This window comes from Palaemon carinicauda, chromosome 26 (genome assembly GCF_036898095.1).
Source record: "Palaemon carinicauda isolate YSFRI2023 chromosome 26, ASM3689809v2, whole genome shotgun sequence".
In the NCBI taxonomy this organism is placed as follows: Eukaryota; Metazoa; Arthropoda; class Malacostraca; order Decapoda; family Palaemonidae; genus Palaemon; species Palaemon carinicauda.
In genome coordinates this window covers 100,457,088-100,472,260 of record NC_090750.1, presented here as the reverse complement: position 1 = coordinate 100,472,260, position 15,173 = coordinate 100,457,088, and the positions used below count along the sequence as shown (strand labels likewise).

General features: G+C 38.7%; 1 protein-coding gene across 2 annotated transcripts in view; it reads left to right on the top strand.

The window, feature by feature from the left end:
* Positions 1-15,173, top strand: part of LOC137619723 (nuclear cap-binding protein subunit 1-like) — a 153,991-nt gene that overhangs the window by 118,044 nt on the left and 20,774 nt on the right. For both annotated transcript variants that reach the window (XM_068350016.1, XM_068350017.1), the window contains exon 16: positions 3,034-3,147. In XM_068350016.1, coding sequence (XP_068206117.1) covers positions 3,034-3,147 — 114 coding nt within the window. The remainder of the gene's footprint in view (positions 1-3,033; positions 3,148-15,173) is intronic.

The window sequence follows — 15,173 nt, the reverse complement described above, 5'->3', positions numbered from 1 at the left end:
ACGAGAATGAAGTTCATGATCGCGACGTCGACGCTCACGTTCACGAGATAGGCACTTAACGACATTCACGTTGATCCCGATCGAGAGATAGACGCTCCCGATCACGAACAGTACTTTCACGGTTGCGAACCCACATTCACGGTTAAGGTTTAGATGTTCCTCATCTAGAGGTAGAGGTAATCTTATGTTCAGACCATCAGTGTGTCACCCCTCAAGTCTTCCTCCTAAACGATCCCGGACCGACGTTGATCCTGAGACAGACTGTTCTTCAGACAGGCGTCTAGCTAAACCTCCAGTGCCCTTTGCTGCTTGGAGTGCTTTAGCAAAGTGTTCGACTACGCAACATTCCATAAGGCGTCCTGCTGTGAAGCGTTCGCCAACGCTTAAGGTTGCCCCTACTTGAGAACTTTGCTGACATCGTCTGGTGTAGGTGTTCCTTTGCAGCAACAGAAATGCCTGAGGTTTCCTACGTCCAGTATTGCTCCTAGTGCTCGTATCAGCAATTTCCTCAAGCGATTCACGAGTAGAAGTTTCGGAACCGAGAGCAAGTGCGGTACCAATATCTCCGCCTCCAGCTTCTACCATCTCCAGCGGCAGACCTTTACCCTTCCCAGAAGGGTTTAAGGAGATTCCTAATAGATACGCTGATATGCCTATTAGCCCAGACTTTCCTCTTCGTTCATCGAAGGAACATATCCTGTTGTTTCAAAGACACTCTCCTACTTCTGCGCAGGCTCCCTGTAAGATTCCTCCTAGGGGACGTTTGCTGCCTGGATTCTCAAGGGAAGCCCAAGACTTATCAAGGGTGCTGAGCTCCTTGCATGGGTGAGTACCTTTCTTACTACCTTGCAGAAGTCCTTGGGTGTTACTCCTCCACCGCACAGCCTCCGACTGTTCAAATCAGAGCAACTCCTTGAATTCCCCTGGAGTCTACTTCGAGCTTGTCTCTTGGGAGTCTTGACCCTTGAAGGAGACCATTTTCGGACAAGGCACGAAGATCTCCTCCACCTTGATCTAGTGCTGAGGTGCCTCCTAATCCTGATTATCTGGCTAACCTTCCCTTTACTCCAATGAAGGCAAGAGAAACCATGTTAAAGTGACAGAAGAAGAGGATTAGAGGCCTTACTCAACTGGAGATATCTGTCCAGCCCTTCAACCCTCCTGAAATTGAGGTAGTGTGCTTTTTCCTTACCTACGGAGAATTTGGCTATTGGTGTCCCAAAACCCTTGCAAGTTCCTCCTTCCCACATTGGCATTATCATTTTTGCTTGCTAAGCTACAACCCTAGTTGGAAAAGCTGGATATTATAAATCCAAGGGCTCCAACAAGGAAAAATAGTCATGTGAGGAAAGGAAATAAGTTACTAAATGAGCTATAGGAGACGTAACAAACAATTTAGATAAAATATTTCAAGAACAGTTACAAAATTAAAATGAATCTTTTATATATAAACTATAAAAACTTCAAAATAACAAGGGGAAGAAAAATATATAGAATAGTGTGCCCGAGTGTACCCTCAAGCTAGTTGTATTGATATCTTGTGTGTTTGAGAGACAGGATATAGGGCTGCCAATTAGTACTGAACAAGTCATGTTGCCAGACTCGTGGTGCATAGAAATTGCACGTACACATTTGTTGGGTTGTAGAGTAATTTTATTTTAAGATCGTGGTGTGTAGGTGAATGAACCATCCCAAAAATATATGAGGTGTGCAGATGGTAGGTCCCATATTAGGCATACCCATAGTGTTCAACATTTGAAGCAACAGTATTCTAGGTTTATGGTCTAAAAATCTGGAAGCAGTGAAGGGAGGAAGCTAATTATTGTTGAACTGTTGATTTGGATTTTGACTTGGGTGAGAATTGGTATCAGGTTCACTGGTACAATTGTTCTGACAGCAGATAGCCTAGTCTGGTTTAGAGAATGGAGATGTGCTCAGACCATAAATCACTTGGAATAGCTTACTATTCTGGCATGCGTAATCCCTTCCTTGAAGTTAGAATAGAATAGTATGCAGAGCCACTTTGGCTGAATTGATGGGGGTAGATTTCATTCCAACCTTTGTGATGGACAAACACAGGCATCAATGCAAATAAAAGTTTTTTTTTCTGCAATTTCTTTTTTTTTTTTGGCATTCGATAACTACTGTATTCACTACAGACATTGTAAACTTGTGGTTTTGTTACCATATCTCCCTTTTTTTCACTAAACACTTCTATGTTTTAAAGCTTGACAACTATTAGTACCACCCCAATTCAAGGCTAATATTTTTTATAGGGGTTTCAGGCCTCCATGGTAAAATAAGTGTAGAGCCCTATATGCCTGAGGTCTCACATTGGCATACATCATTCATAAAATTATTGTCTGCCTGGAAACATGTAAGGGTTTTGAAAATATAAGAATATTTTAATGTTGTTCTTAATGTATGATGTAAATGTCAACCCTTGAAGTGTCCTTGAACATGTTTTACAGCCAATATTTCTACTCCCCTTCTGTGTCATTTTACATATTTTACCTAAAGTTATTACCATTATCTCATTTGTTATATATTTACTGGTATTTTTTTTTTTTTACAAAAAACTTGAAATTGTATATCAATGGAAAGGAAATTTATTCAGCTATACAATTAAAATGGTTGCAAAATACTATCTTGATATTTTTGTTCTAAGGTAAGTTGAGTAAAGTGTCCAGAAAAAGAGCCTGCAGCTTGAGTGCCATATATTTTGGCAAGGGGATTGCACTCAAAGGGGTTTCCTACCCAGAAGTTAAACTAAAGAATATAACCTTTTGTTTTGATTTTAAGTTGCAGGAAAATCAGGCACAGTATTTTTTACAAATCCTTATAGATTTTATAGTGAGAGGGTCCAACAAACTGTGGCTTCATTAGTGGAGAACTGTTTGTTTTGCATATACTGTACATTAATTTATAACAATTGTTTAGAATATATTTTACTATGGATGTTTCTTATGTATAATCCCCTCTGTACTTTTTATTGAAAATTAATCTAAGCATTGCTTATCAAAATCTTTGCAGAGGTTCATTATGATCTTGTCAGAACATCTTGTTCGCTGTGATACTGATGGTCGAGACTTCAACACCCACTGGTATCGATGGACTGTAGGAAGGTTAAATCAAATATTTATGATGGTAAGAACTTTTATGTTATTTACATACGAAACTTTACATAAGATCCTTGGTCCTATGAGCAAGTAGTATGTTATTCCTTAAGAAGCATAATAAAGTTTGCACTTTATTGATAACTATAATAGGGATTAGTTGAAAAGCAGGTGGGATTTTTCATTCATAGTTGAGTACTTTGGTCTCACCTGCTATAATGTTTCTTTCACTTCATTATTCATCCTGGTGATAAGTCATAAGCGCACATATGTATAGTCCACCCTCTTCATCTGAGGATTTGTTATTCCTTGGTTCCCTTATATGCAAAAAAAATCAAATAGGTATCATTAGCTATCTACCCTGGCATTTCCCCCAATTTTGAGGGATAGAAGACATCAAAAGGAACAAAAAGGGGGGATTTTTCTCTTTGTTCCTCTTTGGCAGACAAGGGACTCAGCTGAGTTTTGTTAGTACTGTTAGGGTGCCACAGTCCATCTTCCACTACAAATGAAACTTTATATGTTCACTTCCCTACTGCTACTACCGCAAAGGTCACCCTACAGTGACCAAAGATAGCAGCAGAGCCTATCGGAACTGCGTCGTAATCTCTCGTCATTTATTTCAATTCCTAGTATACTTTTTTGCCTTTCTCACATATATCCTCGTGTCATCAAGGACTTTCTTCACTTCATCCAACAACCTAAACCTTGGCCTTTCTCTTGCACTTCTCCCATCAACTCTCGCATTCCTTACCTTATTCAGTAGATGACCATTTTTCATCCTCTCTACCTGGCCAAACCACCTCAACATACTAGCTGCTGATTCTTTCCTCACACCCGTTCTCACTCTTTCTACTTCATTCCTAACCCTCTCCTACATAGATACACCCACCATACTCCTCAGACTCTTCATCTTGAACACATTCAATTTCTGTCTCCATCTCTTTCATTCCCCACAACTCCGATCCATACGCCACAGTTGATACAGTCACATTCTCATACTGAACTCATGACATTCATTTCTAACCTTCTATTCTTTACCACTTTGTTCACTGCCCCTAACACTTAACATCCTTCATTCACTCTCTGGTGTACATCTACTTCCACTCTGCCATTTGCTGCAAAAACAAAACCCAAGTACTTGAACTGATCCTACTTCCTCAAGTAACTCTCCATTCAACATGACATTCAATATAGCACCACCCTCACTTCTTGTGCACTTAATATCCTTATTCTAACACTCATTTACTCACAACTTCCCTCTCTCACCTACCCTTCCAAACTTGTTACTAATCGACACAGCTTCTCCTCCGTGTCAACAACCAATGCAGTATCATCCACAAACAGCAACTGATTCGCTTGTCACTCATTATCACTCTTCTATCAGTTTCAATCCTCAACCAAAGACTCGAGCATTCAACTCTCTTACAGCTCCATCTACAAACAAATTGAACAACCATGGTGACATCACACATCCCAAGCAACCCCACTCACTCTCTTCATTTTATATCCTAACACATACTTTACGCTAACATAAACTTTTCACTGCTTGCAGCAACCTTCCACCAATTTCATACAACCTTATCACATTCCACACCTGCAACAACAATTATATCTCCCTCCCTATCATCCTCAACTTAGCAACCTTTCAGTATATTCAGCCCACTTTATCTTACCTCATCTTTCAGACATTACATTTTCATCTTTCACTGTCTTTCCGCTCCCCGATCCACCCTCCCTTATTCTCTTCACTTCTTTCCAGAACTTATTCTCTTCATATGAACTACCCAATCCGTGACCCTACCTCCATTCAGCCTCCTTCTTTGTCTCAACTACCTTTCGTTGTACTTCCCCAAATATTTCTCTATATCTTTTTTACTTCTCTGTATAAACATTCTTATCTGCTGACATTCTTCAAATGCCCTCGTCTCTCCCACCTTCATCTTCACTCCTTCATTCCACCACTCACTACTCATCCTCATACTACTGTACTTCTAACAAACCCCTTATCACATACATCTCTTGCATGCCCAACAAAATTTTCTGTTACTAACTTCCACTATTGTAGATTAACAGTTTTTCTCACTTCCACCTTGTTATATACTACTGTCAACTTTAATATTTTTTTCATCTCTTAGCTTCACTACATACCTCCCTTTTATATCCCCCCCCCCATTCATTTGCCACAACTAATTTTTCTTCCACCAAAAAATCATCAGACCTATCAGTAGCTATACCCATAAACACTTGGACATCTTTCAATCTTCCAATCATCCTTCTTGTTATCAACACTAAATATCCATCATTGGTCTTTCTATCACTTTTCTTCCACTTGCCACTCTTATACATGTATGCTTATTTATATCTCTCTTCTTGAAGAAACTCAGTTACATACCACGAGCTCTTGTTCAACACACACATCTAGCAGTCTCTCACCACTCTCATTTCCACCTGGTGCACCATACTTCCCAATAACACCACCTAGTACACACCTAGTTAATGCATGGATATCAAAGATGGTCCAGCACTTTGCTGCAGTAGAGGGGCTTGAGTGTCTCAATGATGGGCTGGGCAATGGCGGTGGGGTAGTTTATCCACCCTGGCAGGCTCAACCATACTGCTAAGGCCAGTTCTGAGAGACCAGACCAAACTGGACCCCTATAGGCCTTCTCCTTTATTTAAGATAGGCAAAGGCTAGGAGAAGGAAAACTCCAAAATCAAACCAAACAAGACCCCAACGGCGGAGCTTCCCAGCGCCGGCGGAAGAGGGCAATGCCTGTCGGGCAGGCAACAAGGCGGGCCTTGACATAACAAGAACCCGGCAGCCCGATGCAACCAACATCGGAGAAGCCGCCTGTCCCATATGTCTTGAGCCGCGGTGAAAACGATGTGGGCCAAGTGCGTGGCGTGGCCGTTGCAAAGCCACGACCCCCCAAAACAATATACCCAGCTACTGGCATTCTGTCGTTTCCTCCACCCTTCTTCTGATAGGAGGCTGATGGCTAACGACAGAACCCAATACTCGGACACGAGTGGGCGCCGACGACGATCAAAGAGAAGAATTTTATGAGAAAATTCACTTGTCCACTCGGTTGAGTGCTCAGCTTAAATTTCAAGTTGTATTTGCTATCCCAGCGAGTTATTACTTTTACTTAGCATCAGGACACTCGGTCAGAGGTACTCTAAAGCACGAATATCTTTAAGAGCTTTGATCTGTATAAATGAAGTGATTTGAGTCTCGGCACAAAACATATGAATATTCGTCAGATTTTGTCATTTGAAGTGAAAAATTTATTCTGAAGATTCTCCAAAATGAAACTAAACTCTGTCTTTTAAGATCACTAACAAAAAATCCTTCACAACACCTGGAGTATCATTCATTTTTCACTTCTCTGATGTAGGTATTTTATCATAATCATAAAGGATTATCCTATCGCTGAGGAAAAATGACGCGTCGGTGAGTACCAGATTAGCCTAGGGTATTATTATGTATGTCCTATATGTTACATTGCACAATATATATTTTTATTATTGTTATTTGACATATGTATAGATATATTGCTGTGGATTTATTCTTTTTAATCTTTGGCTATTATTGATGACAGTACTACACTGAATCTCTCGGGTTAAGGCCCTTTTTTTTTTCTTCTCTCTCTCTCTCTTTCTACACCCATCGAATAGTCTGGCCTATTCTTTCAATATTCTCCACTGTCCTCATACACCTGGCAACACTGAGATTACCAAACAATTCTTCTTCACTCAAGGCATTAACTACTGGACTGTATTTGTTCAGTGGTTAATTTCCTCTTGGTTATGGTTGGAGAGACTTTAGCTGTGGTGAGAAGCTCTTCTAGGAGGACACTCCATAATCAAACCATTGTTCTCTAGTCTTGGGTTGTAGTCACTTACCGTCTGTACTACGGTCTTCCACTGTCTTGGGGTAGAGTTTTCTTGCTTGAGTGGATGCTCAGGCACACTATTCTATCTTATTTCTTTTCCTCTTGTTTTTTAGGTTATATATGATTAATCTATTTTAATGTTGTTTCTCTTCTTTAAGTATTTTATTTTAATTGTTCACTATTTCTCTTGATATGTATTTATTTCTTTGTTTCCTTTCCTTTCCTCACTGGGCTATTTTTCCTTGTTTGAGCCCATTGGCTTATAGCAACCGGGTTTTCCAGCTAGGGTTGAAGCTTAGCTAGTAAAGATAATAACAATTTGCAACAAATATTAATGGCCCATTGTTGTAAGTCATCATTAAACTATTATTATAATAGATTACTCTGAAAACCATATTTCAAAAAGAGGAAAACATTCACACAGGGTACTGGGATAAAACTTTATTTTTGGGGTCATATATTTACTCTTTAATGCCAATTATTTACTGTTTTATTAATTTTTTGTTGCTTTATTACTGTCATTTTTATATTTTTGACTATTGTTGTCATCAGTCTACTTTACTTACAATATTATGTTATGACTAATGCTGTACTGGGAGTTTTCTTTTCACCATATAAGACATGTACAGTACATAACCAAAATTAGCCTTTATACAGAGAAAGAGAGTATATATACCGTACAGAGTCCTCAACTTAAAAACATTCAGCGATACAGACACAAATCCAATGGAAATCATGTTTATTCCAACACGGAGACTTACCTCGAACTACTTTCTTAGGAGGTACCTGGAATCTCCTCTCAACCGACCAGAGTTTTTATAGTTTACCCTACTTCCGTTTTCTGTGAGGACTACCTCAGGCGGAAGGATACGTGCCCTGAGGCTAGTCCCGAGCCAGGTCGCGTGTTAGCTTGGGTCTCGACCCTCAGTAAGTTCTCTGGTTGCGTCGTGATATTATATCAAAAGTTCATAATTAACACAATATCATATGATTTAATGCAATTGGCAAGACGACATTTACAATATGAAATGGGACTATTTGTTGACGTGCAGCTGAAAATCTTAGGCATGTGAGTTAAGGGAAGCGTACCCTAGTCCAAAAATTAGACTTACACACAGCTTCTTGGAACCTGTTACGTTTATAAGTTGAGGAGAGCACTTCAGCCTCACAAAGAGGAGAAAGATCAGGTCCCATCAAGGTGCCAAAAGATAGTATTAGTAGTTAGTAAAACTACAACAGAGAATTAGAAGAGCACTAATACTGTTCTAACAACTGGAAATGACCTATTCCTAAGACATAATACTGCTGGCCAAACAGAACCTTTGGTTAAACAGCTAGAATAAACTGTTGAAATGGCTAGAAACAAGACCAATAATTCTGTTAAAGGTATTCTTCCAAAACTAATGGTAGCCACTTCACCCTCAGTAAGACCATAGGGATAAACGAAAGGCTTAAATCCATATGTCAAAAAAAAGAAAGTTTAATTTATAGATCTTTGGGACACTTTCTACAGCAAAAGAAAATTACGAAAGAAAGCAAGAGAGTATATGGAAACCAACTTAATCTCAGCCTGTACAATTACTTAAACACAGTAGACCAAGAACAAACTAGACCCTTAGAAAATACTCCTGACAACAAATAGAGGAAATTTGGCAGAAAACTTGGATAAAGCAGATAAAGGTAAAACTGAAACACCACTAAATTAGGGAAACCAGCAAAGCCACAGAGGAAGAGGAAAAAGATAGAAAATTTCCTAGACACTGGCACAATTCAATACTCGGTCAATTAGAAACAAAATGGAAAACTTCAGGGCAATGATAGTTAGTGAGAAACTAGATGTTATAGGCATCACGGAGACCTGGATTCAAGAAAGAAAAAAATTTTATTGGAGAATACGAAATCACAGGTTTCAGGGTTTTCAAGATTGCCTTATCAAAAAAGGAGGAGGGGTAATGTTCGATGTTGAAAATCACTTAAACCCCATCAAAATTAAATTAGAAACTGAATGTGAAGCAACAGGTGCAAATATTAACACTGTAGGAAAAAACATGTCCATGCTTAGTAAAATACAGACCACCACATCAAACAGAAGAGCAGGACGAAGAACTGTATAGGCAACTTGGACAAGAAATTTACAATAAGCTACCTGTCCTAATGGGAGACTTCAATGCAGCAGTAAACTGGGACACTATGAATTCTACATCAAAGACAGAGGGACATAAGCTACTAGAATTTGTTAACAATGAATTCCTCCGTCAGTGGGTCAATAAACCAACTAAGGGAATTAACATACTAGGTATTGTGCTAACAACAGAAGAAAATTTAGTATCCAGTGTTTCAGTAGGGAAAAATATTGGCAAAAGTGACCACAAGATAAATAGGTTTCTGGTAAATATTCCTCATCTAAAAGAATGGAAAATTCTAGAAAAGCTAGACTACAAACATAGAACTGAATAAAACTGAAGGAATACACTAAGAATTTAGAATAGGACAGAGCAGGATAACATAGATACACAATGGGACTCCTTTGTGGAAATATATAAAGAAACAAGGGCTAAATTTATACCACCTAGAAAAATTTTACCAAATAGAACTCCACAACCTAGATGGTTCAACAGAGAAATAGTCAATGCAATAAGAAGTAGAGACAGCAAACATAAATCAATGGATTCACGGCCTTCAACTCCTGAAATTTCCGAGCACAAGAAGTTGAGCCGAAAAGCAGATAAACTAGATAGAAAGGCCAACATCAATGATGAGAAAATAGTGGCTTCATCTAGTAAAGGAAACCCAAAAATTTTTTTTGCATATGTAAGCAGTAGAAAACCAGTCACAAACAACATTAGCCCATGAATGGTTCGGATGGTAATCATGTAACAAATGATTTGGAAAAAGCCTAACTGACAAATGTATATTTCACAAATCTCTCTCTAGGGAAGAATCAACGACCCTCCCCGAACCATCCATCAAATATGGAGGGCCACAACCATTAAATAGAATCACCTTTACAATGGTTGATGTCAGAAAGAAAATAAAAGGACTCAGTAAATCTGAGGCACTAGGACCAGATGATATTCATCCAAGACAGATTATAGAAATAGAAGAAATAACCCCACACTTTACAAAATATTCCGAAAGACAGCCAACGAAAGAAAGGCACTGCAAGGATGGAAACTAGGCAATGTTCCTCCAATCTATAAGAAGGGACCAAGAGAAGAACCTGACACCTACAGACCTGTGTGTGTAACTTCAGTGACGTGCAAAAATTTTTAATCGGTTATAGTTCAGTAGATTCAATAGTAGAACATATAGAGAAAAACAATCTTCTGATAGGCAGCCAACGTGTTTTTAAACAAAGATCATGTGCGACAAATCTTTTAGAATATTTCCACAACATGTTTAACATTTATGACAAAAGCAGGGCAATGTACATCATATACCTACTTTCAAAAGGCTTTTTACAAAGTTCCTCATAAAAAATTAATGGTAAAAATTAGAGCACTGGGCATTATTGACGAGCCAGCGGAATGGATTGAAGATTGGGTAACAAACAGAAAACTGAGTAGTAATCAATGAAGAAGCTTCAGAGTGGGCAGCTGTTACAAGCAGAGTACCTCAAGGATCCGTCCTTAGCCCAATGCTATTTCTGAATAGTAGAATAGCCAAATTTGCCGACAATACTAAACTAGCCATAAATGCTGCGGACTCAGAAGACTTGGAAGCCTTAATAGTGGTTCTAATGAAGCTAGGAGAATGGTTAAGAAAATGGCAAATGCCTTTCAACTGTGGGAGATGTAAAGTCATGCACATAGTTTATAGTAACCCACAATCAGATTACTCACTGCTAGGTAATGAAATAGAAAGTGAACCAGGAGGAAGATCTCAGTAATAAGTTACATGAAGAGACAATTCAAATACAGAAACAGACACTGTGCTACAGCTGCACCTATCAATAGTAAGACCCCATCTAGAATACAGAATCCAATTCTGGGCTCCAAATATTCAGGATATAGATAGACTGGAAGCAGTACAAGCTAGGGCCACCAGACCAGCTCCAACACTAAGGCAATTTGGATGTAGACGGAGATGGAATGTTTGAACTTACTTTATCTACAAACTTGAGGACTAAGGGGACAGTTAGTAGAGGCATTCAAAATTCTTAAAGGAATAATATAGATTACAATAATCTGTTCATGCCTAGCACAAATCAGTCCATGTGTAATGGATACAAACTGGAATTGAAAAGATACAACACCACTCAATATGGCAATTTCTTTACATACAAAATAGCGAATACTTGGAATAGACTTCCGGTGGATTGTTTAACTGTAACCCGGTAAATGAGTTCAAGAATAAGTTAGACAAAATCACACGAACTCCATCTCTTCCTCGACTGAAGATTTTCCCGTTATGCAGGGTTGCTATTTCTAGAGAGCCGTTTCCATATTCTTGTGTCTCCGATGGCCTCCATTGTGAGATATTTCTCCAACCTATCTGCTGTTACACACTCCATCCACCTCTTTGGTGTCCCCCTCCTCCTCCTACCTGGAACATCCATCTTGAACATACTCCCGGTCTCTCCTCATTATGTGCCGAAACCAGTGGAGTCTTTTCTTGGATTTTCTTTGACATCTCTGTAACCTTTGTTGTTCCCCTTACCAAGTCATTCCTAACCTTATCCAGTCTCATGATCCCAGCCATCCATCTTAGCATTCTCATCTCTGCAACATCCATTTTTTTCTCAAAGATCTTTTTCATGGACCAGGTCGCAGCACCATATGTCATAGCAGGTCTCGCTACAGTTTTTATACCTTTCCCTTTAACTCAAGTTTATCCTTCGATCACACAACACTCTCGACACACTTTTCCAATTATCCATCCAGCTTGAATTCTACTGTTCACTTCCATTTGGAGTTCTGCTGTTTCCTCCACATATGACCCTAAGCACTTAAATTTGTCTGTCCTCTTTACTATTTCACCAAGCAAATGTATATAATTCAATTGGTTGTGCAGGTTGCAACACACATACTCTGTTTCTGTTCTACTGATCTTTAGCCCTCTGCTCTCCAATTCCTCTCTCCAACTTCCCCTCCAATCCTTCTCTGGTTTCATCACACACAACTATATCATCATCTGCAAACAGCATAGTCCATGGTGACAGTTCCCTCACTCTTTCAGTGATTAAATCCATTACTATATTAAACAAGTAGGTGATTAATGACGACCTTTGGTGTGTAACCCAACCCCCACTTCAAACGTCTCGCTCAAACCAACACTCGTTCTTATTTGTGTGTCTGCTCCGTCATACATATATCTGATCAGTCTAACATAATTCTCTGGTGTTCCCCTCTCTCTCAAACATCTCCATATTTCCTGCCGTGGAACTATCATAAGCCTTCTCTAAGTCAATAAATACTATATGTAATTCCTTTTGGCCTTCTCTATATTTTTCCATCAACTGCCTTAGTGCAAACATTGCATCCATCGGGCTTCTGGCTATCATAAATCCAAACTGCTCTTCTCCAATCTTGGTCTCTTCCCTTATCCTACTCTCTATAATCCTTCCCCAAAGCTAACATAGTATGTGGAAGGAGTATGATTGCTCTATAATTATTATAATTTTGTACATTTCCCTTTTCTTTGAATATGGGTTTTAAAAAGCTATTTCTCCACATTCTGGGCATCTTTTCTTTTCAGTGTATCTTTTTTCATCAGATCCCACACCATATCCACTCCAAATTCCCCCAAGCATATCCAGACTTCCACTGGGATCTCATCTGGTCCTCTAACTTTTCCATTTTTCATCTTGTTGAGGGCAACCTTAATTTCTTCTCTATCTATATCTCTTACCATTCCTAAATGTGGATTTCCATCTGCAATTATAGATCTTGGAATTTCTTCGTTTAGCAATCTTTCAAAATACTGCTTCCACCTTCCTTTCATATCACTTGAGCTATGCATTACCACTCCATCCTCATTCTTTATCTGCTTAATGTGGGTAATATCTTTGGTCGCTGTATTTCTTCCTTAAGCAATTTTGTAAATCTTCTTTTGACCCTCCTTTGTGTCCAAATCTTCATATACATTATCCAAATGCTTGGTGTTTTGAATGTGCCACCACCACTTTAGCTTCTTTCTTTGCTAATCTACTTCTCTCCCTATCTTCTTCAGTGCCTGTTTGTTTCATCATACCTTTTCTTTGCATTTCTCTTCATATTAATTTTCTCTTTTACATAATTATTCCACCACCAAGTTTCTTTGTCTCTTGGCCTTTTTCCTGTTGACATCCCTAAAACTTCTTTGCCAACTCTTTTCAGAATACTGCTGTTCTGTTCCCACCACTCATCCACATCCTCATAATCCTAGGTGCCAAGCTTGACTAAAAGCCTCTCTATGAATCTATCCTTATATTCTACTTCTTTCAGCTTCCACCATCTTATCTTTGGAATCATCTCTTGCCTACCTCTTATTGTGCTCTTCCTATCCCAGTCTACTGTCAAGAGTCTATGTTGGGGGGTTACAGCTTCTCTGGGAATATTTTAGTGTCTTATCCCTTTTAGATGCACCCTTCTACCTAATACAAAATCAATTTGGGATTCTTGCCCACCACTTTTATACTTGTAAGATACTTTGGCTGTTTTTCAAAGAAAGTGTTGATTACTGCCATATTAAAGACTACAGCAAAGTCCATAAGCCTTTCACTAACTTGATTCCGATCTCCCAAAGCCCATCCTCCATGTATTCTTTCCAAGCCCCTAAACTCTCTGAATGCTTAAACTAAATCGCTCTAACCAAAGAGCAAATGGAGTCTCTGCGGATGGACTAAAAAGTCTTGTGAGACATCCAAAGTCCTTGTAACACATTCTCTCTCTCTCTCTCTCTCTCTCTCTCTCTCTCTCTCTCTCTCTCTCTCTCTCTCTCTCTCTCTCTCTCTCTCTCTCTCTCTCTCTCTCTCTCTCTTTCTTTCTTTATTTTTTGGCTGTTATACAGTACTAAATATAGCAGAAGAAACCAACATCTTTGTTTCCTTAAAAAGAGTCAGTTAAATGCAACATAAAAAAATTATACCAAGTGTAAATCCATTTCCATTGTAGCTTAAAATAACCTATTTTGTTTAGGAAACAACAGTATTGCATTCTGGAAAATTACGATTATTTACATAGTTATTTGTGCTTTAATAAAACATTTATGTATTTTTGTTTTAAATTTCATGGGTATTTTTCAATATTAAACTTACCCGATAATCATGTAGCTGTCAACTCCGTTGCCCGACAGAATTCTACGGAAGGGATACGCCAGCGATCGCTATACAAGAGGGGGGTGTACTCACAAGCGCCACCTGTGGCCAGGTACTGCAGTACTTCTTGTTGACACCACTTCAATTTTTCCTCTGTCGTGCTTCCGGCAAGACGTTCATGGATACGCTTATAATTTTGGAGTCTTGTTCACGGTTTTTGGTGAAGTATTGCTGTAAGATTTCAGCTTTCGCTATTCAGGAAGTTTTATTATTAGCTTAGCTAACTTTTGGAATTAATTTGATTAATTATGGTGACGAAGAGAGTATGAACTCTCTTTCACCTTTAAATGGCCGACCCTTCCCTTAGACGGTAGTGTTGGTGTCTAAGAGAGTATAGACTCTCTTTCTTAATTTTGCTTAACAAAAGTTATAGATTTATTTTATATCTCTCCGCCTTTTATAGGCCTCTTCGATTAACTTCCTTTTATTATAAACTTATTAAAATTAATATTTATATTTGTTTATATTCGACCTTTCCTAATAGTAGGCGGTCTTTTCTTGGTACCGAAGTTAATTAACATTGAGCCCGTCATTTCGGTTTTACCTGTTAACATATTATGCTATTTTAATGTTTTTGAAAGAATTTCTTTGATAGTCTCGTACTGTTTTCAAAGTTGAACTAACGTTTTGTTTTGTCTCTGCAGTTGTTGACGTTCAGAACGTTCAACTTGCGCTCTATCGTTACGATAGAGAGAGAATTTTCACGGTGTCACGTTGCAGTAAGATTAACCGTGTCTAGCGTTTTGTTCATTCTTTCTTAACTTAATGGTTTTAATTCTAATAAAGGAACTTTTCATTTTGGGAAATATTTTCCTTTAACAATAATATGTTTTAACGATATATATGATTGGGCTCTTCTCT